Source organism: Osmia lignaria, chromosome 13, assembly GCF_051020975.1.
Source record: "Osmia lignaria lignaria isolate PbOS001 chromosome 13, iyOsmLign1, whole genome shotgun sequence".
Taxonomy (NCBI): Eukaryota; Metazoa; Arthropoda; class Insecta; order Hymenoptera; family Megachilidae; genus Osmia; species Osmia lignaria.
This window is the reverse complement of record NC_135044.1, coordinates 8076437-8101341: the sequence shown is the minus strand read 5'-3', so window position 1 is coordinate 8101341 and position 24905 is coordinate 8076437. Positions and strand designations below refer to the sequence as shown.

Here is a 24905-nt window from a genome sequence, read left to right as displayed (position 1 = left end):
GGTAAATTAATTAATTACTCAGTTGCATTTTTCAAATGATTTATTTATTAAAGTGCATGAAGTGAATACAAGTTTGTTGTCAAACAATTACAACAATTTACCTGACATGAACTAATTATAATAGATCATTAAATTTCTATTTATTTTGTATACTTCAAATGTAGGTTTAAGATAATTTAAGGACTGACATGGTTGTATAAAAGCAAACTAATAAAGGTTACTTAAATGTATATAAATTGTATGTATTTTTTATACACTTTGAATTGAGCCGAAATCCAGGAGGAACACTATTTTTGGGCATTCTTAAAAGTGCTCCAATTTAAAAATTAATTAGATATTCATTAAGAGGGGTCAAATCCAGCCTTTCTGGGTAAAGCCTCTTTATAAAAAATCTACTGCGCAGCCCTAACTCTCTCCGTTAACTACTGCGCAGCCGGTCAAGGTTCCCGCGGGAGAGCCGAAATCCAGGAGGAACACGATTTTTCGGCATTCTTAAAAGTGCTCCAATTTAAAAATTAATTAGTTCATCATCATTAGGGGTCAATTCCGGCCTTTCTGGGTAAAGCCTCTTTGTAAAAAATCTACTGCGCAGCGCTAACTCTCTCCGTTAACTACTGCGCAGCCGGTCAAGGTTCCCGCGGGAGAGCCGAAATCCAGGAGGAACACGATTTTTCGGCATTCTTAAAAGTGCTCCAATTTAAAAATTAATTAGTTCATCATCATTAGGGGTCAATTCCGGCCTTTCTGGGTAAAGCCTCTTTGTAAAAAATCTACTGCGCAGCGCTAACTCTCTCCGTTAACTACTGCGCAGCCGGTCAAGGTTCCCGCGGGAGAGCCGAAATCCAGGAGGAACACGATTTTTCGGCATTCTTAAAAGTGCTCCAATTTGAAAATTAATTAGATATTCATTAAGAGGGGTCAATTCTGGCCTTTCTCGGTAAAGCCTCTTTGTAAAAAATCTACTGCGCAGCGCTAACTCTCTCCGTTAACTACTGCGCAGCCGGTCAAGGTTCCCGCGGGAGAGCCGAAATCCAGGAGGAACACGATTTTTCGGCATTCTTAAAAGTGCTCCAATTTGAAAATTAATTAGATATTCATTAAGAGGGGTCAATTCTGGCCTTTCTCGGTAAAGCCTCTTTGTAAAAAATCTACTGCGCAGCGCTAACTCTCTCCGTTAACTACTGCGCAGCCGGTCAAGGTTTTCGTGGGATAAAAGCGGATCCTGCGCAACAAATTTTCTTTTTTTACCGCCAGATGGCGCTGATTCGAGGTCGAAATTTTAGTTCACATTTTTGCCGCTAGAGGGCCAAAATCTTGACTTGGTTTAGTTCGTTTTTCGAAAACCAGATGGCGCTGATTCGAGGTCGAGATTTTAGTTCACTTTTTTGCCGCTAGAGGGCCAAAATCTTGACTTGATTTAGTTCCTTTTTCAAAAACCAGATGGCGCTGATTCGAGGTCGAGATTTTAGTTCACATTTTTGCCGCTAGAGGGCCAAAATCTTGACTTGGTTTAGTTCGTTTTTCGAAAACCAGATGGCGCTGATTCGAGGTCGAGATTTTAGTTCACATTTTTGCCGCTAGATGGCCAAAATCTCTGCCTGATATAATTCCTTTTTCAAAGACCAGATGGCGCTAAATCGAGATCTGAAATAATTTTTTTTTTTTTTTATTTTTACGTGGAGGAAATCTTCAAAAGACACCCCCCGCCCCCCTGGGGAGGGGCCGGGGGTAGTGTGGGATTTATACCCACTAAAACCTCCACGGTGGCCTGCACTAGGACTTAAGGGAGGGCCCCGGGACCTTTGAAGAAGACACCGGGACCCCCCAGCCCTGGGATACATGTCGCGGGAGAGGGTCAAAGGCGCGACCCTCCCCCGTGTGCCAATCTCCGCCGACAACGGGGGCCACACCCGATGTCGGCACTCATCGGGCCGCGTGCAATGAGGACCAGGGCCCCAGCCCCGGCCCACTGCGGCCCTACGGCCCCGTTGCAGACTTGAGGGGAAAGGGCGGGTGCCCCTCTAATCACTTATAGTGTTGCCGTTTCAAAATTACACACGTTGGTTAACGAGACCAACTGAAGATCGTTTCAAGTCGTTCCATCTTTTGTTCGGTGTTCTTTAAACAACATCCAACAACTTCAAAATACTGAAACGGGCTAAAATAAAACTTACACTGTTTAAATGTCGAAACATCGAGATTCTACGTGCCAGAAAAATGATCTGCCCAAGTCGTTGCAAGGGACAGAGGATGCCGAATTTGTGTGGGGTATGATAATTGACAGATTTCCAAACGCGGCACCGCTCCTCTGCGAGATGGAAGCGGTAATAGATCGTACAGAGGATCTACTTCAACAACTACGTACGCCCTGTCGTGAAATTGGTAAGCTTTTTCAGGATGATTAATCGATTGATTATTTAAACGAAACAACATATTCTTTCTAAGAAACGTCAACCTCCTTCTGCACACCAGACTCGGAGGATTCGACCCTGATGATTTCTGCCGAGGATTCGATGTTAACTGTCAATGATGTAAATATTATTTCAACCGTTGCTCGGTTCTCGAAACTATTTCTATATCTATTGTAGAACACGGAAGAGAATAGTACTGAAAAAATCGTGGCAGAAACGCAGGTTTCTCAGAGCACTATGTGCGAAGAGGATGCCGACATGAATGGTCAACGCTCTGTACAAGACACTACAAGTCAGTCGAGTGATTTGTTAATGATATACCATCCTGAAGTTAAGAACTCTATCGTAGAAGAATTCAGTCGTTCAAAAGTTGAAACGGGTTTGTGAAATTTTTACGAAACTAACACTCTTTCTAGGACACCCTGTATACAGAAAATTAAATGTACATTTCACGGTAATTGGCGGGAAAATATTATGTAATAATTATTATTTGTTTAGATACAGAACAGGTGACAAAACATGCGCGCAGTTTGGAGGAATGGGGTAAAGCAGTGGACAGTGTTTCACGATGCTCGAACATAGGTAATAAAAATAATTAATAAAATCAATGTTTTCACTCTACTGAATTAATCGTTACTGTAGGTAAAGATCAATTGCGTAAGAGGACAACCGACAACGAAATTAACTGCGTTGATCGCAATGAAAGTAAAACGAGAGATGACAATTCGAACGGTACTTATATACATATTTCTTTTAAACTTTATCATACGAACCATGTCTAACTGCATCAGTACAATTTTTAATATTTTTCAGATCACCAAACGTCTTGCATTATTCTCCACAGTCAAAATAGGTGTCCAGACATCGGTGATTCTGAGATGACTGTGAACAGTCAAGTACCAATTGAAATTACGGACGATTCTGCAAGCGGTTCAATGAAAATAAATACAGCAGTGAAGTTACCTATTGTTCACGAGATACTAGTTAATATATAAGTACACATAGATTCGATAAATTACATTAATTAAAGGGTAGCGGTGACGAGAGTACTTCGGAACGGCGAACGCCGTTAAGCATTCTGGAAGGATACTCGAAACGATGCAAAGTTCCGATCATATACGAGTACGAGAACGATGGTCCACATCGGTACAAGAACGTCTGCGTGATACGCGGCTCTTTAGGTGGATTTAGCGGTAAATAACATCGATCGATACTTCAGTCGATTAACTGTGTTATTTATGAAACATAAATTTTGATAGCAACGTGTAGAAAGCAAACAGAGGAATCAACGAAAAATGCTCTAGCCACGGAAATTCTACAACTGATAGCTAGTCGTCAGATAGCGGATATGAAACTTACTCCTCTTGCAAAACTTTTAAAAGAAGAGTAAATAATATATTACCTTAGCTGTATAATATTTATCAAATTATAATATCAAGGAACTTGGCTCTGCAGAATGATGGAGGTAATCAATTTAGGCATAGACAGTCCAAGAGAGACAGCACAGAAGAAGCTGTACCAATTATGTCTTGAAAAAGGAGAACAACTTCCCAAGTATTCTGTGAATAAAATGGAAACTGCTCAAGGGGTGAAGTATGTAGCTGTATGCAATGCATTAGGCTATAAGGGAGAAGGTATATGGAACAAATCTTACCACTAGAATATAAAACGTATTTTATATTATTTCTCTTATTTTTAATAATCGTAGGTCGAGGTGTCAGGGAATGCGTTGCCAAGAGAGCAGCTGCTGACGAATTATACCGTCAGTATTGTCAGGACACGAAGACGATATTGAAGGTAGACATTCCTAACGCTTTATTTCATAGAAATTCTGCCCAACTATAGAATTACAAAAAAAATTTTCACTCAGATCTTCAGAAATATCATTTAAAATGAGCAAACAAATAGATTTTCAGTTCAATCACTGTTTAAACTCCGTTTCAATAGTCACGGATTACCTTCCAGCAGGTATAGAAGTTCGTCTAGGGTATTTTGGCGACGATCCAGGGCAGTTTGCCAGTTTTCCTGAAGGACCAGTAGTCGTAGAGCACTTTGACAATAATCAAGAATATCAGCAACGCTAGTATAATGTTTAGAACGTCCAGAGGATGCAGTAAATATTCTTCGTCCGGTGATACACAAATCTCCGTGCGCTTTAGGTCCCGTATCTTTAAAGAAGATATACTGTTAAACCATGGGATATTGCTTTAAAAATGGGTGCAGCTGTGTTGCTTACAATTTTCCCGGAATTGTCCTCCCCGTTAATACGGGCACATTTGACATCGTTGATGTCTTTCACCAGGGTCGTGTATTTGATCAACAGATCCTGAAAAGCACGTGGATCGAAGAATATTCTCGCTATATATTTAACAAGTTAAAACGCTCTTGATTTAGATTAAAATTATTCTACCTGAAAACCAGGTGTGAAAAGACAGTCACACCTCCACGGATTATTCCCCAGGTACAGGCTGACCGCGTTTCCATTATGTTGCAACACGTTTTGCAAAGCGTACGTAGGCAACTGAAACAGCAAGCACCTGAAACTCGTCGTCTCTTAATCCCTTAAACTATAATTAACGCGCTAAATCCGACAAGTGTAATCGAATGCAAATCCCCTCGAAACGACATTCATTGTCTGATGATTATTACATTTCTGTTTCAGTAAGACATTTTAAGTTACGAAAAACATGCTACGAACATCGGTCAGCTTGTTCCCACGAAGACTGAGCAATCTGAAACGATCCACCCAACTAGATCCTTCCAACTGGACGATGGATTCGATCAGATTGTCGTCTATATACAGATCTATTACTCCTCTATACGCAGGATTCGTCGTAAGTGGTCTCAGATCTTTTATCTGCAATACAAACCAATTAAATTTAATTAAAAAATTTCAGATCTTCCGGTTTTATAAAAGTATTCGAGAGCAGGGTATATCCTATGATCAAAGATATCATTATAGTCTGAATTAATTAATTAATTAAAATTAATTAAAATTCGCTAAAATGTTGTAACCTTGTTTCCAGATAAACGAAGAGTGGTCGTGTTCGCCGGCAGGAAGCTAGGCATCTCCGTCAGTTCGCGATGACTGCAATTTACAGAAGCAAAGGCCATCAGCTGTCTCTGAATATGCTTTCCTCCGTGACCAACCACGTATACTAGTTCACACTCGCACACCGTCTTTCTGCACTCCTCCTTCAGCGTCTGAAATATTAAATTTATGTGGTTAGAAATGCGTGAACCAGCAGCTCTTCGTGAATAAAACTGCTTAAATTGATTTTACTTTAATTATTTCTATGACCGGAACGAACGGTCTGCCCTCGTACGGCGTGGTGCATCGAAGACTGCTTTTGTCCGAGATTTTGCGACCTAAGGAGTCTTTCTCTTGGTCTAATATCCATCTCGTGTCCTCGGTACATTTCAATGGATTACCTATTTAAATTAGCATCACCTTGAACCTTTCACGGTGATATTAAAGAGAGCATAAATACCTCGTATCTCACCTGAAAGATGAATATGGTGCAACGAAGGAATATTGAAAGTTGTAACGTTGATCTCCGCGATACTGTTGTTTCGAAAATCAAGAGTCTTCAAGTGTGAGAGATCGTTGAATGCGTTATCCGGAAGTTGCTGCAGCTTGGTCCCGGTTATATTCAGTTTCTAAAAATTGCCTTACTCTTAATTCTCGCGAGAAGAAAAAAACTTCCTCGAGCCACCGTTTCTTTATTTCTACCAAGAAAACTATAATCACTTTAATTAACACGGTAGTAGCAGGTGTTTGCTGTACAAAATATTGATCATCGGTGGCCGTAAGAATTGAAGCTTTCCGTGTTTCAGAAGGGAAGTTACTTTTCTTACTTCTAACAGTCCAATCTCTCGGGGAAAAGCAGACGTCAGCTTAGTCAGGTTGCTTCTAGCAATCACGAGTTTCTTCAATGAAGAAAATCCACGAAGAGCGTCCTGAGGATCGAACGTTTGTTCGGGCCAATCGCAAAGCAACAGCGTGCGCACGTTCTCGCCTCTGAAACGATCACGTATACAAATGTTTGTTTCTTCGGCGCTAATTTAACTATTTAAACTTCTATTAGTAAGTAACGAAAGGTTGCTGATAATTACCTGAACTTCCATTTATCCTCAAGACCGTGAAAACAAACGAGACGGTGATCGTGTTCTTTGAAATCGCACACGGCGGTCTTGTTTGAGCTCACCTGACGCGAGTCACAGTTTTCTTCGCTCTTCGACGAGCATCGCACGTTAGCGAACGAAATTGTTAGCCTGTTCGATAATTATCATCTTTGTATTCATTTTTAACTAACAATCATCGAAAATATCACTGTCGTGTTTGCATGGTGAAAAGAAATGTTTAAACGTTTGTTATCTTTTGGCCACGCGAATACAGATTTAAAATCTTCGCTATCTAATCATTCCGTGAACACGGAAGCATGTAGTTTTATGCGCCATAATTTTACAGCCTAGGTAAATATTAGCGATCTTATGATACTTATCTAATCATCTTAACACATTTCTAAATACATTTGTTACTTAAACTTTTCTCTGATCATCATTTTCCAATTAGCGTTTTTCTTGTTTGCAATTGTAATTCTCCACCGTTTATGATTGTAATTTTTCTAATACTGATAATTTGAAATTTTTGCACAATGTATTGGTACTAACGATTCAATAGCGATTTGTATACTGCATTATTCAGATAATTATTTTAATAACATTATGAAGAAATTAAAAAGATATACTTACAAAAGAAAGTAGCTAATCATTGTCCGCATTTTAACTATTTTATTTATTAGAAAATAATGTCAAAGTTTATAACGAGAAAAAGATGGTCTTTTATTGTGTGTCTTCCATCGATCCATCAGGTTGAAACACAGACGGCGACTGAAAGCTGGCGATGCTAATAAGAAAATCGAAGATGATCCTCTCCTTTCGTCGGATGAACGACTAAGACGATGGCAGGGTTTAACTGAAAGAGAACATATCATAAGATGCGAGCGCAGACGCAGATACAGAATTTACATAGTACGTTAATGCATATTGCGATAATTAGATGTTTTCAGATGGGGAAAACAATGATTCGAAATCGTATGTGAGAATCCTGTACATTAAAAATGCATTTTGTAACCTTTTTACTTCATATTTGTAGTATATTGAATGTATTTATAACTATACTCTCTTATTCGTATTTATTTTTCGGTACAAATAAATAATACATTATAAATTTATATTTACCTTTAAATTTCGAGCGCGAGTTAGCGATACCTCCGCGGCCATTTTGTTATCCTGATACTAGGGGCAGAATTTGGCGCGGTTTTCAAGATAGTGATATAGTGCCACTTGTTGAAGCGACACCTCCTCGCCTCTCATGTTATTCCACTAGCCGGAGCAGAATTTGGCGCGGTTTTCAAAACCATACTAGCGTTGCATACTAACCTCTTGCAATATCATGCTACCATAATACTCACGATGAATTTTGACAGCCAATTCATCATTACTACGGAAGCGCCATCTATTAGGACTTGGAACCTTCTTTACTCGCGTGTTATCCTGATAGAAGAAGTAACTTTGGAGGGAAAATTCAGCCTTCCTATAGAAGCATACGATCGTTTACGATACTTTCTTATCATACATGTTATTTTAGTAATACAAGTAGATTTTGAGTCGAGTTTCGCGATTATCTTATTTTGAATGATGAATAATACGAAAGTACAAGTGTATGAGCGATGTAAATTAAATTAGTAGGATTTGATAATTTTTTTTTCGCGAAGGAGATAAGATAATGAATGGAATATGTTTCATTCGTGTTACCGCTTTGTTAAAATTAATACTTATTGATTAATTACTTCACTGAAACAGATTGTTAATAATACTCACCATTAAAGTGTCACCTATAAAAATGTATATGGAAGTTAGAGATTGTAACATTTAATACATATGTATCCTAATAAATCTTATATCTTGATAAATATCCTACCATTATAGAAATTATCATTATTGTTCTTAAAATAATTTAAATAAATGAAAAATATTTTTTATATGTTCTAATTTAACATGATTCTTAGTAAAAGAATATCAACGTGTCTTTAATAATCATAAATCACTTTTAAAAATTGTATAAGAAAATGAAGAAAGTTCAGCAACAATGAGTTAATAAAAAGAAGGTTAATTAAAAATAAAAATAGTCATAATTAATAAGCAATTGGGCGGCCATTTTACTGGACAAGTAACGACGCGTATTTTGATTGGCGCAATCCTTCAGGATTTGTCCAAAACTCGCATTCCCATTTACCAGCAGAGGTCCCGGTGTAACGAATGTTACCTTTCCGTGAAAGAATTTACGCTGATATTCGTACAGCACCAAAGACGGTTACAAATCCATAGGTTTTCTGAACACTCACCCTATACAATCGCTTTCACCCTTGTGCCGCTAAGTATATTTGATGTAATATCGGCGCAGAAGGTGTTTGGAATTCAAACTTGTGGAGCAGTATCGATAAATATCGTGGTAACGTCATAATTCATGTTTGCACGCTGTCTCGATTATATTTCGCGCCTAAATACGATACCTTAATACAACGTAAACTTGTTGCAGATTAATGTCAGGGATTGCAATAGCCAGGCTCGCCGAAGAGCGAAAAGCATGGAGGAAGGATCATCCGTTTGTAAGATTTCATTTTTAACAATTAATTTTCATGCTTTCCACTGACACACGCATTGGTACTTTACAATAGGTTGAATGACGTTTCTAGTTTATTCTACCATACAAAGTCATATTGTAAATAAGTATTTCTGTCTATAGTATATTTTGAATACAAACAGTACTTTTAAAGAACGCTTTTGACTGAGCAGTTGTATAGTCAGAATCCTAACCCTTCTTATTGACACTCATGTTTAGCTTCTTGACATAATACACTGTATCCGTTGAATAAATAGTCTATTGGTGTGATGTAGGTTAAAGATGGATTGAATTTTTCTTATAGGGGTTTGTAGCACGACCAATCAAGAACCAAGATGGCTCTCTTAACTTAATGAGTTGGGAATGTGCAATACCTGGCAAGAAATCTGTAAGTTACATTGGTGACAGTGAAGTTATCGTAAAGATTTATGGTGTTATATTACTTATAGATTCAATTTTACAGACACCATGGGAGGGTGGATTATACAAGTTGCGTATGATCTTCAAGGATGATTATCCTTCCAGCCCACCAAAATGTAAATTTGAACCTCCTCTCTTTCATCCAAACGTTTATCCGTCAGGAACTGTGTGTTTGTCGCTGTTAGACGAGGAAAAAGATTGGAGGCCTGCTATTACAATTAAACAAATCTTACTTGGTATACAAGATTTGTTAAATGAACCTAATGTTAAAGATCCAGCTCAAGCAGAAGCTTACACAATATACTGGTACTGCTTTTATTTTACATAGTTACAAATCAAAGTTAAAGTAGAAATAGAAATAATATTTTATTTTTCTTCCAGTCAAAATCGCTTGGAATACGAAAAACGTGTAAGAGCTCAAGCTAGAGCGATGGCTCCACAGGAGTAAGAGTATGTTAAGCCCCCTTATTCAGATATTCCAACTACATACAGAGGTTATTGTATACCCATAGTATATTCTAATATCAATCTATATTTCTTATCTTTTTTATAAGTAACATTAATATATAATATATCTAATTTACTGCTGTCTGCATTTTTGGTTCATCTGGCAAAATTTTTAGGTTTAATCTATATAGATAAAAAGCTAACTATGTTACACTTGAAAAATAAGATGTTACGTTTCTCTTAACGATATTATCATATTAAAATACAACCAAAATTTTCATTAGTGACATTTCATTGTTTTACTTGTATTTGTATGATGTGAGTTCAAGGATTTCTTTGTAAGCTACAATTTAATTCGTAAGTATTAGTAGCTATTACTAGTAAGACTCTAAAATAATGTTCGAATTAAATTATGTAAAGGAAAAACGACGCGATATTGTTCTGAAACATCACGTGATTCTGCAAGTTTCAAATCATTATTCAAGTCATCCCTTAACAAAAATGTATTTGAAAATCTTGTAAGCATTGTACAAATCTTAAGGAATAAAGTATTCTAGTTCACCTTAATTTTCTTATTTTTAATTAAAAATAATGTAACTGATTAAAAGTAAAGAACTGAAGATAAATAATCTTTGACTTTTAATTTCATCATAAATGCTATACTTTTAATACTTGCCGTTAAAAAGCATCGATAACGGCTACGTGAATCTGGCACCCGACTTTGAAAAAATTAATTTTTCTTTACGGAAAATGACACGGAATATTTTCTTTGTAGTTGATTGTAGTAACAATAGTTTTCTTTGTAGTTTGATCAATTAATAAATAAAAAAAAATTGAAAAAATGACTCGCACCCGACATTGAGATATTTCAAATCCGTTTCTTCTATGTGATTCAGAATCGTTTGTAGTTGAATAGTTTAAAAGTTACAAGCGATTGTTTATACGCCTAAGCCAACTTCGTCGATTTTTAAGATTTTTAAAATTGACGAAGTTGGCTTAGGCGTATAAACAATCGCTTGTAACTTTTAAACTATTCAACTACAAACAAAATACTATCATTTTCCGTAAAAAAAAATGGATTTTTTCAAAATCGGATGCTAGGTTCACATAGCTATCAAAAACTATTTTGACATGGCACAGCTAAGAAAAAATCGAAGTGGATGTTGAAGAGAATTTCGATTAGATTATAACGATCGTTATAAAACTCTCTAAAAATATGTATATGTGTACTTAGAACCTATATACATATATAATTTCATTGATTACAATTTTACACATTGTACTAAGATATATTTATATATGTACTATATTTTAATAAATTCTCCGGTTGAAAAATATAAATGCAAATGATCTGATATTATTTATGGTACAACGATAACAATGATCTAAGAATGAATCCCTATTGTTCATTCCTCTCTATTAAACTGATATGTAATCTTGGATTTGTTAAAAAAGAAAAGCAAAGATAGATAAAAACCCGGCTAGAGGTGTTAAAAGTAAACTATTCACTGGATAAGTCCTCTGATAATCAACATTACCGAATTTCACTTCAACTATGTTACACTAAAAAGAAAAAAAGATAAGAAAAACAATTGGTTACAAAAGAATTAGAAACTTTGCGGTGAAATGAGTCACGACAATTGCTTAATACTCGCGTCTGGTGTCCTTCGGTAAATCTTTGTTACTACGACTTATACTGGCCAAGATACCTGGACTCTTAAGAGGCGGCGTTTCGTCTAACCGATTCAATTGTAACGTAGAGGTATATGGTATTCGTGGCGGTGGAGTATCAGCGCCATTTCTACCGGCTTCAACGTTGAAGCTTTTGCTACGGGACAAGGATGACTTGTACGTCCTTTCCGGCTTGGCCGGAGGTTGGACGTTGTTCTGCACGGCGAACTTCGGGGGTGTGATCGTGTTCCTTATAGAAATATTGATCATGCTCCCGTATCGACGAGTCTGGTTCGACGGTGGAACGTTGGGGTGCACGACGGTGGCTGGTTTAACTCCGCTGGGTACAGCTGGTTGGCGTCGCGACACCTGCGATCGACCGTACTGTCCACCGGAGTGCAAGTTCCTCGGTAAGGTTTGCGTGGTCCTCGTGTGGTCCTCCCTCTCGTGATCGTTCGCCAGACGGCCGGTGGACTTGCTAAACCTGCCGAGGGAACTGGAGACGACGCTGAAACGCGCCGATTCCGAACATTGTCTGAGAAAATATAGTCGTTGGCTCCAGCAGGTATAGCAACGACGAATTCGAAACTACATAGCGGCAACAGTCATGCTCCCCTTCATGCAGCCTTCACCCAGCAGTCGAACGTACGATTTAGACAAGCGAAGCACACCGTCTCCGGGCGCAATTATGTAAACGTGTATCAGCTTACTGGAATGGTCTTTCGACGACGCTCGTTGCAGTGGGGCAACATGATACCGCGTCTGCTATTTTTTACAATTAACTTGCACAACGACAGAGGGGGACTAACCCAAAGCCGTTTAACAGATTTTCTTTTTTTTGTTTTTGTTCTTAGATTAGCTTGATTACCTGTACTCAGTCTCGCCGCTAGTCCTACAGCCGCGTGTCTGACCCGACCTCCTCGCGTCGCGGTATCCTTTCTCGCGTCCATAGATACTTCCACCGAAGGGATCTTCGCCTAGATAATACCTATGCAACGGTGGCGTCGATTCGCTGCGTTGCCATTGCTCTTGACTACCATGATCGCTCGTTCTCACGGTTTTCGTGATTTTCCCGCTGCTGTTATTAACATTCGCGTTCTTGGGAGACCTGGACGGCCTCTCCGGAGGCTTCTCCTCCACCCCCCTTTCGTTCACAAACGGAATGTTCTTGTCGATCACGTTGTACTGCATGTAGGTCGGTCCGTTGTCGTCCGTTTGAGTCAGCTGAGAGGTAGAGCTACTACTGGCGCGTTTGTTCTTCCTTTCGCTACTGGCTGAACGCAGTTTCCCCACTAGTTTCCTGAACGACTCGCCGATTTTGTATTTGGAATGCCCTGAACCTGGACATTTGATTGAAACATGAATCTTACCGTTCAAACAATTAGCAGCGCTAAGTGCCTTTTGATATTTACTCTTTGCTGGACGAGCAGGTGTCGAATTCTCGTTTGATTTCTCAGTTGACTTTTTACCATTTACAGGAATCGACTCTGGTATCGGTGAAGCTGATCTTGATCTAGATACCGACTTCTTACGGTCCTCTCGTTCGACCGATGGTACATGGACATCCCGGTTACGACTCTCCCAGGTTCTCTGTACAACGTGAACGGGACTCGAGGTCCTGGCCGGCGTTGAATCGTTTAGACTGATCCTCTCTTCGGATTTGGTTGCCCACTGAAATCAACGATACTTTTATTTACACGCTGCAAGAGAACGTTTGCTTCCTAATCTCTGTTTCCGCTTACCTGTTCCTTCGATTTCCGTCGAACAGGCGGAGACGGTACACGTTGTCGTTCGTGAAAGGATTCTTGATGTTCGCGACGAAGAACAGACTCGTACGTCTTCGAGTACGTTGATTCCGTTTGTTTCCTTGGATGCTCGTGAGCGTGGCCGTTTGTATGAACCGTCTCCACGTACTGCGACGGTGAACTGTTTCTCACCTGATTCTGTCTCTCTAAATAACAGGCATTAAACGATTACACGTAAAGTCAGTAAAGTATCATCTGTAAGAGGAAATTTTTAACCACCTCTTCCTTGATATCTCTCGGACCAGTCGCTTATTCCATGGAAAAATCCAGAAGGAGAGGTCGAATCTCTTCCGGTACTCCGTCGTTGATGCCGATTAGCATTAACATTCTGATAATCACGTTCCTTGGGCGCACAAGATTTCATGGTAACGTTGATGTAGCTCTTGTTGGTGCTGGTTGGGACAGGAGAGTCATCAGCGTCGATGGAACCGTGAGAGGAACGCGATTCGCTACCGAAATGGCTCTCCAACCACTTTGAGGTCTCAAACTTTCTAGCCTCGTCTTCCTCCTCGAAGTCCAATGGCTTTTTCGTTAGCACGTCCTTGCGGGCTGGAAAGTTTTCTCCTGGAAAACCTGAAATATTTCGTATGTTACAAGAGACGAATAAAGGAGAAGGTATAGCGATAATTGTCGAATTATTTTTCAGATCAAAGCCAGGTATACCAGAGTGTTTATGGAAACGAGTGGTTCTCATGGCAGTCGGTGATGGTGTCCAATCGCCGATTCGTTCTCCCTCGGTCGTCTCCGCGACGTAGCGCATCTCTCGACCAACCCTCTCGCCGCCAGAGATATAATCCACTATGTCCTCGTCCCTTTTCTTGATAAACCTATGAGAACTCTCCTTTCTCTTCTCACCGTCCTCGTCCTCTACATCCTTCCCATCGTCAGGAACCTCGTCGTCCTTTATCTACAGCCCGTCAGCGTTACACCGACGAATACTTTTCGAAAGATCTAAAGTGTACAAACCTCCTCGTGCTCGACCGTTCGTTTCCTCTCCGTTACGATCAGTCCGTCAGGTTTAAGTTCCTTCCTCTCGAGGGTCTTCTCGGTGTCGATAACCTTGTTCGACTTGGTCGTGTGCTGAACCACCCTGGGACCAGTTTGCGACGCCAACTGCTTGGACGATTCGGCGAGGGCCAATCTAAGATCACCCCGGTTGTTTCGCACCGCCTGATGGTACGCCTGTAACCAAGAACCACTCGTTCGTTATTAGGACGTCTGGACCAGTTATTATCCCCGTGGAAATCCGCACGCGTTCCGAAATCCTCGTCGCGATAAACCGGATCGTCCAGATCTCGCCACCGTTCCCCTCGCGGACAAGTGGAAAGAAAGGTGTATTCTAGCAGCGAAGGTCACGGTGCGACAATAAATACAAAGAGAGCCCGCGACGTGACCAGACGGGACATTATCGAGCAATTACCTGTAATACCCTTGAGATTAGCGATTACGTAAAACGACGATAGCTATTGAACTGAATCGTTTCGAGCTTATCAAATAAATTGCCTCGTAGTCAAATTGATTCGAATCACCGTAGCACCAGCGACCTCCGCTAATTTTAAGGAGCGACGACGAGGAGATACGATACCGGGAGACAGCTACCTCGCACGACTGCCCTCCTATCGACGGAGGAGGAACCAGGTGTTATCACTCCTGACGGTCACATAATGGTCCGTTGAAAACGAGAAAACGGTGAATCGTCAACGGCGAACGGAAGGACAGAAGCGTCGGGGATAGTTAGTCCAGCTCGAAACAGCTGCTATGACTGGGATCTCAGGTGAAGGGAGAACGAAGCCGAAAGATCATCGACTTCCACTTCTCGACGAGCCTCTCCTCGTCTCTCCCCGGTTCTCCTCGTTTCTTTCTCTCTTCTGTTCGCGGTATTATCCCTACTTCGAATCGTTCGCTTGTACGCGTCTCATTTCTTCTTGGTCCGCGTCTCGATCGTACCTCTTCGTCTCTGAATCGCTCGTGCGCGAACCTGAGTACCTGTTGCTAGCGATGGACTGACTCGGTAATCGTTTCGATTCGCTTCGAATATCCTTCGAAATTCGACATCTTTTTTTTGTTTTCAATTCACACTGGACACGATTCGATGTCCCGAAGATCTGAATCTTTAATCGTATCAATGTCTGGAGAAGATACGAGTATGTTTTTTTTTTCAAACGGTCATCGATGATCTCAGCTATCGTTACTTTCTTAACACCCTGTACCCTAACACTTTCGTCCCGACCGAATTCCAGCTTAGCCGAGATCCAACAATGATCGCTTGAAATGTTATCGTGCCACACAGTCCTTCTCGCGTGCTCAACCTTTACCGATTTTATCCATTTTATACCAGTCTACCGTTACCATTATTTATCTTTCATCTTTTCTGTAATTATGTTGACAATAAGCTCAATGGACCGATACAGGTAGATAAGTAGCGTACGATACACCTGTTGCGTGGCTTCTAGGCGCAACGCAACCTTCCTTCCGCGTTCGTCTCTCGCCGAGTGGTTCATTAATCATCCCTCGATGACGGATCGCGATGCGTTTAACCCGAGAGACGAACGAGCAGCTTTTTTTTCACGATCGAACGGGGAATTCGCTTTCTCGTCAACCTCGACAATGGCGTGAAATACAAACTACACAGGAATTGAGTAACCAATGGCTGGAAAGCTTTCTCGCGTTGTAACATTCGGCCAGAACTAAATATAGTAGCGGTAACATGGTATTCGAGTACAACGTGTCCGGTTTAAGCGTGTACGCTTATTTTCTCAAACTGACTCGAGTCCATTATCGCGTGATGGAACAATTACCACGGTACGTGCCACCTGTGAGACCCATCGTTTTAACGCTATTTTAGTATAATTAAACGTTACAATATCGTGGTTGGACCTGGTTCTCAGCAGACCTAAAATTTCACCCGGCTACGTGTTAACAACTCGTTGCGTTTTCTAAAGATTTAGCTGAGAAGCTGTTTGCACGTTTCGATCGAACATCCTGTCTGTGAGTCATTGCTCAAACGCAGGTTCATCGATTATTTTCGGCAACGTTGAAAACACATATCTCTCGACGACAAGAGAAAGTTACCCACGACACACTTAACATCTTATCGACGGATGACATTATTTGTCTTTCAACTGAAATACTCGTTATCACTTACAGATGACACAGAAACGTCGAATTAACGCTATGACTAATATAATAGAAACAAGAGACGATAGCGTGGACTATCAAGAACTTTCTTAAAGTTGCTACCGATGAGAAAATGATTCGGTAACGTCGATAAGGCGTTAAGAAGGGAAACTTTGACTAGGCCAGAGGAACACAGACACGTAACGTCCTTCGAGGATCGTGCCGGTACCCCGCCCAAGTTGGCCTTGACCAAATCAGAAACCGGCGTGTGTATTTGGAACGGGGGTCGGTCGCCGCAGAATCCGAAATTTCTACTCGCCATGAAAGGAAGCTGGCCAAATGGTAGCTCCGTATTTGTTCCTCGGCAATATACACGTGGGATGAGCGTTCGACGGAGAGGCGAACTGACCTTTTCGTGGCGCTTAAAGGCTCGCCAACAAAGAGATTGAACGTGAGCCCGTATACATAGAGAGAATAACATAGATAGACACGGAGCGTTGTTGTATCGTGGCACGCGCAGGTGGAATTTAGGTGTGGGTGTGTCGCGTGGATTGTACCTCGTCCGAGATATCTCCCAGCTGTTGACGATCCTCCGTTTCCAGCCTCTCCTCGATCTCCTCGCGACTCCTCACCACCGTCTCGTTTAACTCCTTCTGAACAATGCTACCACCGTCCGCGGAACTCCTTCCACCTGTTGGCCATTCAACCTCCTGCGGCTGATCGCCGGTTGTTCGTCTCTGAAATAAAAAGGTAAAAACGATGAAGCGATATCGTAAGAGATTCCTTTGAAAACTACTAGGTCATTCCGTAATTAATACTTTTTCCTGTTCATGAATTATTTAATATACCGTGTAATCAATGTACGCTGGAATCGCTTCGATATAAATTTATAAATTTCTTAGTATTATTTTAATCCCACGGATTTCTAACCGGCTAAGTAACGAGAACGAGATTACTTGTTTCGCGTTACAGCTACGTCACGTAACACCGATTTCAATTTAACAGTAGAGAATAACGAGAATGATTTCCGAGAACGAGATTAAACGGTATGTAATTTTCTGTTCTGTAGTAAACCGAAGAAATCGTACTTCTTGAGTGGTGTGTTCTTGTTGTTCGACATCCTCGGTGGTATTGGTGGTGACCAAAGGACCCGAGTCCACCACAACCTCGCCGTCCTCCAGTACAACCTGCCGCTTCACTCTGGTCTCTATTTGCCGGGTGGTTGTTATTTCCTTCTTCTTGCGGGTCTCCCATTCCTCTGGAAACCGGAAGCGAGTACTATTTCCACTTAGGCTACACAATGGCTCTGTTATTGCGCAAAAACAATCTTTCCCCCAGTCTCTCTCTGACCGAACAAACGCGAAAGGGAGAAGATAGTTAAAAATGAAGAAACAAAAAAATAGATACGAAAGAAGGATCGGCCACGTACAAGTGGACGTACTTGCAACGATTCGTTTCGCGACGTCGAACAAGAATAAAAGAAGCTACGTTCGCGCTAATATACAGTCGCTTAGCCCGCGACACGCCTTTCATTCTTATCTTCTATCCGCTTTATTTTCAATCACGACTCGATATGCTCGCATCGCGAACGAACAATGCATAACGATCATGTTAGTCGAGATTTACCTTCTTTCACCAAAGCCACGGAATTCTCAGGGTCGATCTGCAATGCGAAAAAAATGATACGGTTAGATGTACTGCTTCGATGCTATCGGAATGCAGCTTATAGACTAATTAGAGGTCCAATTAACACCTTACCTAGACGAAATCTACGAGCACTTGATAATACATTGCATTATAAAACCTTGTTAATCGTTCAGGTGTGTTAAGTTGTTCTCTCATAATCCATTTACATCGGAATAAATAAACGAAGAGATTCGTGTCAACGACGTATATATATATACATCATTTAAAAGTATACAATCATTTACAATAGGTGTACATGTACGTCCTTGAATGGAATCAAGTTTCAATCATGCGGTGATTACTATCTCGTACAGTTTTCCATTGAAGCGTTAAAGGATTAAGATTCTCTTTCAACTCGTTATTTCTTACTTCACCGGCAATCGCTTCATCTATCTATAAAGAAAAGGAACAGTGTATATCGTTCGATTGTCCCGATGCAAATGGATCAAATAGAAAGAACACAGCGATTCAAGGGAGATGGAACGAGGCTTACGTTTACAGGGCGTAGAATCTACTCACGAGAATCGGTGGACGAGCCTCGTATCGGCGTGTCGAAATCACCTCCATCATTTGATCATGCCTGCCGGTGGAATCCTGATGATCTCGGAGCTTCTCGTGACGGGAAGTGCACGGTTTCTTCCAATAAAAATCTGCAAGAACGATTTCGTTTATACTTCAGAATTTTCTTCGAGTTCGATAACGCTCGTTCCCGGGGGACGAGAGGGATAACAGTGACGCAAGAAACGAGAACGATCGTCGCGAAGAAGACGCAACCTATTTAACGATTGTAACGTAATCACGGTCACATCTGTAAGTCCGTGTATACGCGTACAGGCGGGGCATAATAATTCATCAGGACGCTCTTTTCTGCATGGAAGTCGAAGGCCGGAGTGGCACGCGGGCCTGTGGTCGCGACCACCTCGATATGGGCTGCGATACGATATCGAGATGGTTAAAGACACGCGTGCGCCACGTACGACCAGTTGCCGATCACAGTGGCGTATTTGTTCGATCGTTTAACCCTTTGGTACCGGCAAACGGCTACCCGCCTATCCGTTTCTAGATTTCTATTAACTGCTGCTTCATCGAGTACTCGGATACTCCAATGAGACATCGACGCGTGCGACTTGGGCTTCTTTTGGGAAAGAACAAGCGTAGGAGAAGGAGAGTTCCATCACCTGAGTTATTTATAATAGAAGCTTTTATCCTGGTCTCTCCTCCTCCTATACTGACACTTGACAAAAAGAAGCCTACGTTTCAATTTCATTTAGGAAATTGCAGGAATCAGTGGACAGAGAAGATGGAAGGAAAAGTGTCAGCCTACGCCATTGAGCACTCGCGTCCTTGCGGTTGGAATTACGCACGGGCTCTCCCTGTCCTGGCTGGAACAGGTACGTATGTATCTCGATTTTTCCTCCCCTAGAATCTACGCTTTATAATGCAACCGTCTCGCAACAAATGACGGCTGCTACAGAGAAATATCCTGGTACAGTTTTAAGCCTTTCGTTAATAAACCCGAATGTTTCGTGGTCCAAGGTAGCCGGTTATTAACAGAAGGGTTAAGCAGCGTGTGTCTGAATTGATAAATGATCCCCCGACAGGGGATACCACAAGGTCTCGGATGCGCCAAAGGAGAGAACGAGAGCTGAACCAGAGACGCGAACCTGAAAAACAGGTGCGATTCGTATTGACATCACGCTGGCTTCGCGACGATTCTATATACGACCGTGTCGACTTTTATCTCATTGGATATGCGTGTGACGTCAGGGATGCGTCATGCCGGTACCACGGCTAAAACAAGTAAAAACTGTCCATCGCGGAGGACGTTTTTCTGCTCTATTGTCGCGAGACGAAACTTCTCGATTAGCTGCTGAACGTGGACACCCGCTGAACGGTGCTGTTTTTACGCTCTTAAACTTAAACGAACGAAGAGGGTAGAGCCTGATTTTTCTACCTAGTTACACCAACGATCCTCTTGAATATTTAAAGAATTTCTTTGACTTAAATCAAGGAAATGGTATCGCTGATTCTTATGCGTGGGTATTTTTCAAAATCCTCGAGTCTGGTGAACTTCGTGTTTAAAAACATCTAAAAAGAAGAATTTTTAGTGGTTTAAAGACACATTAAGAAATCTAAGTTTAATACTTTTTGAATCTTCTTTACCTTTCTGATTATATTCCTAATTAAAAGATTACTTCCGTGTAGCGCAGAAAATTAAAAGTGCGACCTGTAAATACTGTTCAGAGAACGCAGTTGTTCAGATGCGGCGTTTAAATCACCGAATCAGCGATTTAAATGCATGGCTGAGAAACGAAAAGCGACAGATAAGTAGAGCAATCGGAGAACAGGTGGACACTCGTGGGCGGTATGCGTGCAACGCGATGGACACGTGACCTCGACAAGGACGTCGCCATTTTGAGAGAAAATAATAAGCGCGGCAAATTTATAAACTTCACCATTTCCATATCTGTCGTCAGTTTCAAAAAAGAAACGATGACTCTTTCAACCTTCCTTTTCTTAAAACTGCGCTTGATTAAATTAAAACAAAAAATCTTTGAAATTTAACGTAACAGAATGTAAGAGCGTTGTTTTGCAAGTTGTTTCTAACGTTTGCCTTCTGAATCAGGTATCTCATCAATTTATCACCGGTGAAACGTTGCAACGAAGTGAATTCAATCTTTCAATCGCGATCCTTTACTGGCTGGTTAACGTAAGATCGCGAGGGATCGTAAGGGTCATCGATGAAATCGTAGAAAATCAAATCTTGTATCGTTGACGCGCGGAAAAATAAGGCGCGGACTGGAAACCTGTCTTTACACCCGATGCACTGGGAAGATTCCCATCGGTTCTCGGTGCACGGTGAATTACGTAAGTAGCTGACAATGCCAGTCTCGTAACATCCTCGAGGAAAAAGCGATTCGATGGAGCGGCCAGCCAACGTGCACGCGGTTTTTGGAACGAGGAGTGAAAGAAGGCAGGACCAGCGAAGATGAGATACCTAGACAAAGGGGAAGGATAGAGTTCACTGATGAAAAAAGGAAAGGAAGAATCGTGTTTACATTCACCTGATTCCTGTGTCGTATTCCAATGGTGACCACTGCTCTTAAATCCGTGAATGAATGAAATTCGTGACAATTCCCTTGATCGAACGTCAGATCGCACTAGATGATATTAACTAATCGATAATAATTGTCATCGTCGAGTGAGAAACGAGACGTCGCAGCATGGACAATCGTGAAACGAACGACAAACGAAATTCCCGCGCATGCTGTCGTGGCCGGCGCGCACGATACTGTCCGTACGTCGAGCGCTTTCTGACTGATCCGCCAGCCACAGAGCACCCAGTGGGAGACGAAGATCGCCGGAGCGGCACGAAGCACAGCCGAACCATCGTCGGTGATGAGATCAAGCTGGGATCCAGCGGGGATTGATTCTTTCTATGGGCAATCGCCGATACCAATTGCCAGATTACGGATCAACACCTACGACAATCCTCGGGATATACCGGAGAAGAATGCTTTGCTGAGCCAACCTGTAATTAATATGTAATTTTAATCGATCGATTTGGCAATCGTCGATAGATGACTACCAGGTGATAACAGATGGTTTCTTGATTCATTTTTATGTTATTCCAAATGTACCTTTTTGGGTAGTTCATCGATGAAGCACCCCCATAGCGATGCGAGATATCTGTAAAATAGGATTTATTAAAAAAGAAATTCTTGTAACCTCGATAAATCAGACACTTGAATCACCTTTATTGTTAAGAATAACCATTCAATGGGACCTGTATAAGGCTGTAGGATCCCTTTGTCACAAGAAGGACAACGATCCAATCAGGGACAATGCTTGTAAGGGATGCGGTCAGAAGAGTCGAGGACATTCATGATTCGACGAAATTGGCCAGCAGGTCAGAGCTGGCTCTTTGAACGTTACGGCTCATAAATTCTAGAAAAGCTGCAGCCTTCGTAATCTCTTACCCTGTAACACAATTACGAACGTTACATATTCGGTAAACTGTTTTTTCATCGTTATCATTGAAATCGTAATCAGAGGATGGTATTTCATGCACAAGATTCTGTTATGCAATCGTTATGCATCTGCGAATCTACACGTTGATTGAATGAAATAAATAGAACGAAGGATTTACGTCGAGTCACGTTCCGCGTGGACATCCTAAAATGGATTAATCGTGAAAAGTGTATCTGGAGAGGAGTCACATTTTCAGAGACCAGTTCTTAACGTTCGAGGTCGTTAATATGCAAATGCAAGGTTCCAAGTGAATAGCATTATATCGCGTGCGTGTGAAGTGATTCATCCGTGAACATAATCAAAATGTCATATCTTAATATCTGTGTGCGCGCGAACCTCGCTCGTCTGGTTGTCCAAAAAAGGTCGTCTAGAAACAAGAAAAAAGAAAGATAGAAACCATATTTTATATATATATATATATATATCAGAAACGTCATTAGCATTCATTGATTTCTTTTTAGAACGCTAGAGTAATACTACCGTCACGGTTGAACGATTACAATCGTGTTGCTCTTATAATTATCGTTAACATTAACCGCAGATCGTTATTCTATGACTCAATGCTGCATCGATGCGCTCTGTTTACAGTCAACAGTGAGTCCGTAATAGGCGCTATTGACGCGGTAGCACGATTTAAAAGTGGAGACTCTCGTTCGGAGAATTTTGCATTCCGTTTACGTAAGATGCAACCGAGTAAAAGAAAAAAAGAAACTATCCGAAGAACGACGCAAGAATACTAAATGCATCTAATTAATTGTAACGCAGCTCGTAAAGTTGCGATACTTGAATAACAACAACGCGTGACTTATATAAACTAAAGCAACAAGTTCAAAGAGAAGGGAATATACTATTTTACTAACGTTCTCTCCGCAATCTCATTATCCTGGCTTTCCTTGGCGCTAATCTCGTTCTCTATATACAGATTGTAGTATCCTTGGAGCAAAGCACGCGTGTCGTTGGTCCCCGTATTACCGACCGTACCGCAGCAATCATGCCAATGTCAATAGCAGAAATTGCGAGAACGATACAGTGGTGTAATAACGTGGTTAATAGCATTTAGTAATTTACTCGTATCCTAGATACGGTACTGTCGTTGCTCGAGCGGCTGGAACAGATTCAAGAAGCGATGAAAACCAAGTCTGCTCTTAATGTATCATTTTTACTTATTCTTTTTTTATACTTACACGATTGCGTATAAACGGATCTTCGCGTGTATGTAGGTAAGTAAGAAGAAGAACCACGTGACCTGGAAAGGATGCAAGCTTACCTATAAGGATTTGGAAACGTGGCCATCGCCAAAAGCGGTCGAACAAAATCCACGACGAGACAAGTTTGCCAGAGGCGAGCGTAATTGGTCCCGTGAACTGGTTCAAAAGAGGCGCGCCTTTGCAGGTGCGCCGATCTAATGCGTCCAGACGGTTCACTTTTTTCCCCAATGAATTCCTGCGTTTCCATCCGCTGAAAGAGAGTTATGATATCGTTAGACGAAAGGAAAATAAGGTGAATCGAGTCCGAGATGAGAAGAGAAAAAAAATTTCTAGAATTACTCCGATTCTTCCGTATCAATTACCGTGAAATTCAGAATTCCAAAATGGTTTCGGAGGAATTCGAATACAGCGCCACGGAAGAGTGAAAGTCGAAGAGCAAAGAGTTCTTTTCTTAGTAAAATATTAACGCAAGTATCTACCTACAAGAATTACGTGAAAGCGAGCATCGTTTGTTGAAAATAATAATTCCTTATTGGACCAACAAGGTTGCGTTCAAAATTTTAACGTTGAAAAAAGAAATAAAGAAGATTCATCCTTGATTCGTGTGATAATCTTTTCCCGCGCATTTCTGAAAATATAACAAATAAGATACATTTAAATAATACAGTTTCGAATTGAAATTTTTGGTATCGACACTTACCCGCCGGTTAGAATCGTCGCAGCAGGTGGCGCTAACTAACGAACCGGAAGCGCACTGCCGTAGGAAGAGCCGTTTTCCATTGGTATAGGTGGTGCTGCGGGCGACGAGGATTTAGGGAGAAAAAGAAAGTACCTAGAACAAAGAAGTCAGAGAGAGGGGAATACAGTGGTGTAAGAGGCACGACCCCAGGCAAAGGGAACACATCGAGCGTATCCCTGTTCGTATGTCCGTCTTTGAAGCATAGGTACGCCATGTTCTCGGTCGTTGTATTAAGAGAGAAACAGTGTTAGAGGGTAAGAGAGATAGACCGAACAGAAGGTAGTAGACGAGTAAGAGAGAAGGTAGAGATTAAAAGAAAGAGAGATAGACGTATGACAGAAATGCATAGCCGTGCTAGCAGCAGCAGCAGCAAGAACAGCAGCAGCGCATAGAGGAGAGATCGCGTCCGTACACGCGTAATTCGGGGCGTGTGCTAGGTGTTGCTCGGTTTCCCTAGCTCGTGTCCGTGGCTGCGAATCAAAGATGTGCCGGTGTCAGTGCGGAATAAGCGTCATCGTCCCGTGACGACAACGTTACAGAGGTGCGAGACTACCGAGCAGCACGGTGTGGGCAGGTCGCGGCCATTTTTACCACACGATGCGGCAACCGTGCGTGCCCGTTCGATCCGCCATTCCAAACAATCGGTGTACTTCGTGCCCTCTCAGGGTGCCTCTAGCCACG

At 41.4% G+C, this 24905-nt stretch overlaps 4 protein-coding genes across 11 annotated transcripts; 2 read left to right on the top strand and 2 right to left on the bottom strand.

Moving 5' to 3' along the window:
* Positions 1 to 1891: 1891 nt before the first annotated feature.
* On the top strand, positions 1892 to 5213 carry LOC117601911 (uncharacterized). Of its 2 annotated transcripts, XM_034319271.2 has the most exons (11): positions 1894 to 2382; positions 2446 to 2531; positions 2589 to 2790; positions 2910 to 2993; positions 3054 to 3143; positions 3225 to 3364; positions 3442 to 3604; positions 3671 to 3797; positions 3867 to 4045; positions 4120 to 4208; positions 5074 to 5213. In XM_034319271.2, the coding sequence occupies exons 1-11, from the start codon at positions 2184 to 2186 to the stop codon at positions 5074 to 5076; spliced, it is 1362 nt and encodes a 453-aa protein (XP_034175162.2). In that variant the 5' UTR covers positions 1894 to 2183; the 3' UTR covers positions 5077 to 5213. The 2 variants fall into 2 exon arrangements, with proteins under 2 accessions (XP_034175161.2, XP_034175162.2); XM_034319270.2 differs by lacking the exon at positions 5074 to 5213 and having other exon boundaries at positions 1892 to 2382; positions 4120 to 4256.
* swi2 (Protein singed wings 2) lies at positions 4394 to 7803 on the bottom strand. Of its 2 annotated transcripts, XM_034319272.2 has the most exons (11): positions 7656 to 7803; positions 7167 to 7389; positions 6528 to 6686; positions 6270 to 6432; positions 5915 to 6071; positions 5695 to 5843; positions 5427 to 5615; positions 5110 to 5268; positions 4822 to 4932; positions 4648 to 4737; positions 4394 to 4579 (listed from the first exon to the last, which is right to left on the bottom strand). In XM_034319272.2, the coding sequence occupies exons 2-11, from the start codon at positions 7193 to 7195 to the stop codon at positions 4394 to 4396; spliced, it is 1392 nt and encodes a 463-aa protein (XP_034175163.1). In that variant the 5' UTR covers positions 7196 to 7389; positions 7656 to 7803. The 2 variants fall into 2 exon arrangements, with proteins under 2 accessions (XP_034175163.1, XP_076547650.1); XM_076691535.1 differs by lacking the exon at positions 7656 to 7803 and having other exon boundaries at positions 7167 to 7391.
* Positions 7804 to 8742: 939 nt separating this feature from the next.
* lwr (ubiquitin conjugating enzyme lesswright) lies at positions 8743 to 10533 on the top strand. Its single transcript, XM_034319278.2, has 5 exons — positions 8743 to 8928; positions 9016 to 9085; positions 9404 to 9487; positions 9563 to 9825; positions 9901 to 10533. The coding sequence occupies exons 2-5, from the start codon at positions 9020 to 9022 to the stop codon at positions 9965 to 9967; spliced, it is 480 nt and encodes a 159-aa protein (XP_034175169.1). The 5' UTR covers positions 8743 to 8928; positions 9016 to 9019; the 3' UTR covers positions 9968 to 10533.
* chas (chascon) lies at positions 10452 to 24360 on the bottom strand. Of its 6 annotated transcripts, XM_076691533.1 has the most exons (20): positions 24186 to 24360; positions 23965 to 24113; positions 23462 to 23735; positions 23138 to 23382; positions 22001 to 22644; positions 21887 to 21935; positions 21311 to 21777; positions 20409 to 20481; positions 20200 to 20333; positions 18765 to 18895; positions 18186 to 18222; positions 17648 to 17817; positions 17117 to 17296; positions 14409 to 14624; positions 14106 to 14349; positions 13662 to 14015; positions 13380 to 13588; positions 13050 to 13308; positions 12506 to 12977; positions 10452 to 12145 (listed from the first exon to the last, which is right to left on the bottom strand). In XM_076691533.1, exons 10-20 carry the CDS (start codon positions 18813 to 18815, stop codon positions 11611 to 11613), a joined length of 2727 nt encoding a protein of 908 aa, XP_076547648.1. In that variant the 5' UTR covers positions 18816 to 18895; positions 20200 to 20333; positions 20409 to 20481; positions 21311 to 21777; positions 21887 to 21935; positions 22001 to 22644; positions 23138 to 23382; positions 23462 to 23735; positions 23965 to 24113; positions 24186 to 24360; the 3' UTR covers positions 10452 to 11610. The 6 variants fall into 6 exon arrangements, with proteins under 6 accessions (XP_076547648.1, XP_076547647.1, XP_076547644.1 ...); XM_076691532.1 differs by having other exon boundaries at positions 12506 to 13308; positions 20409 to 20548; XM_076691529.1 differs by having other exon boundaries at positions 12506 to 13308.
* Between the last annotated feature and the right edge of the window lie 545 nt (positions 24361 to 24905).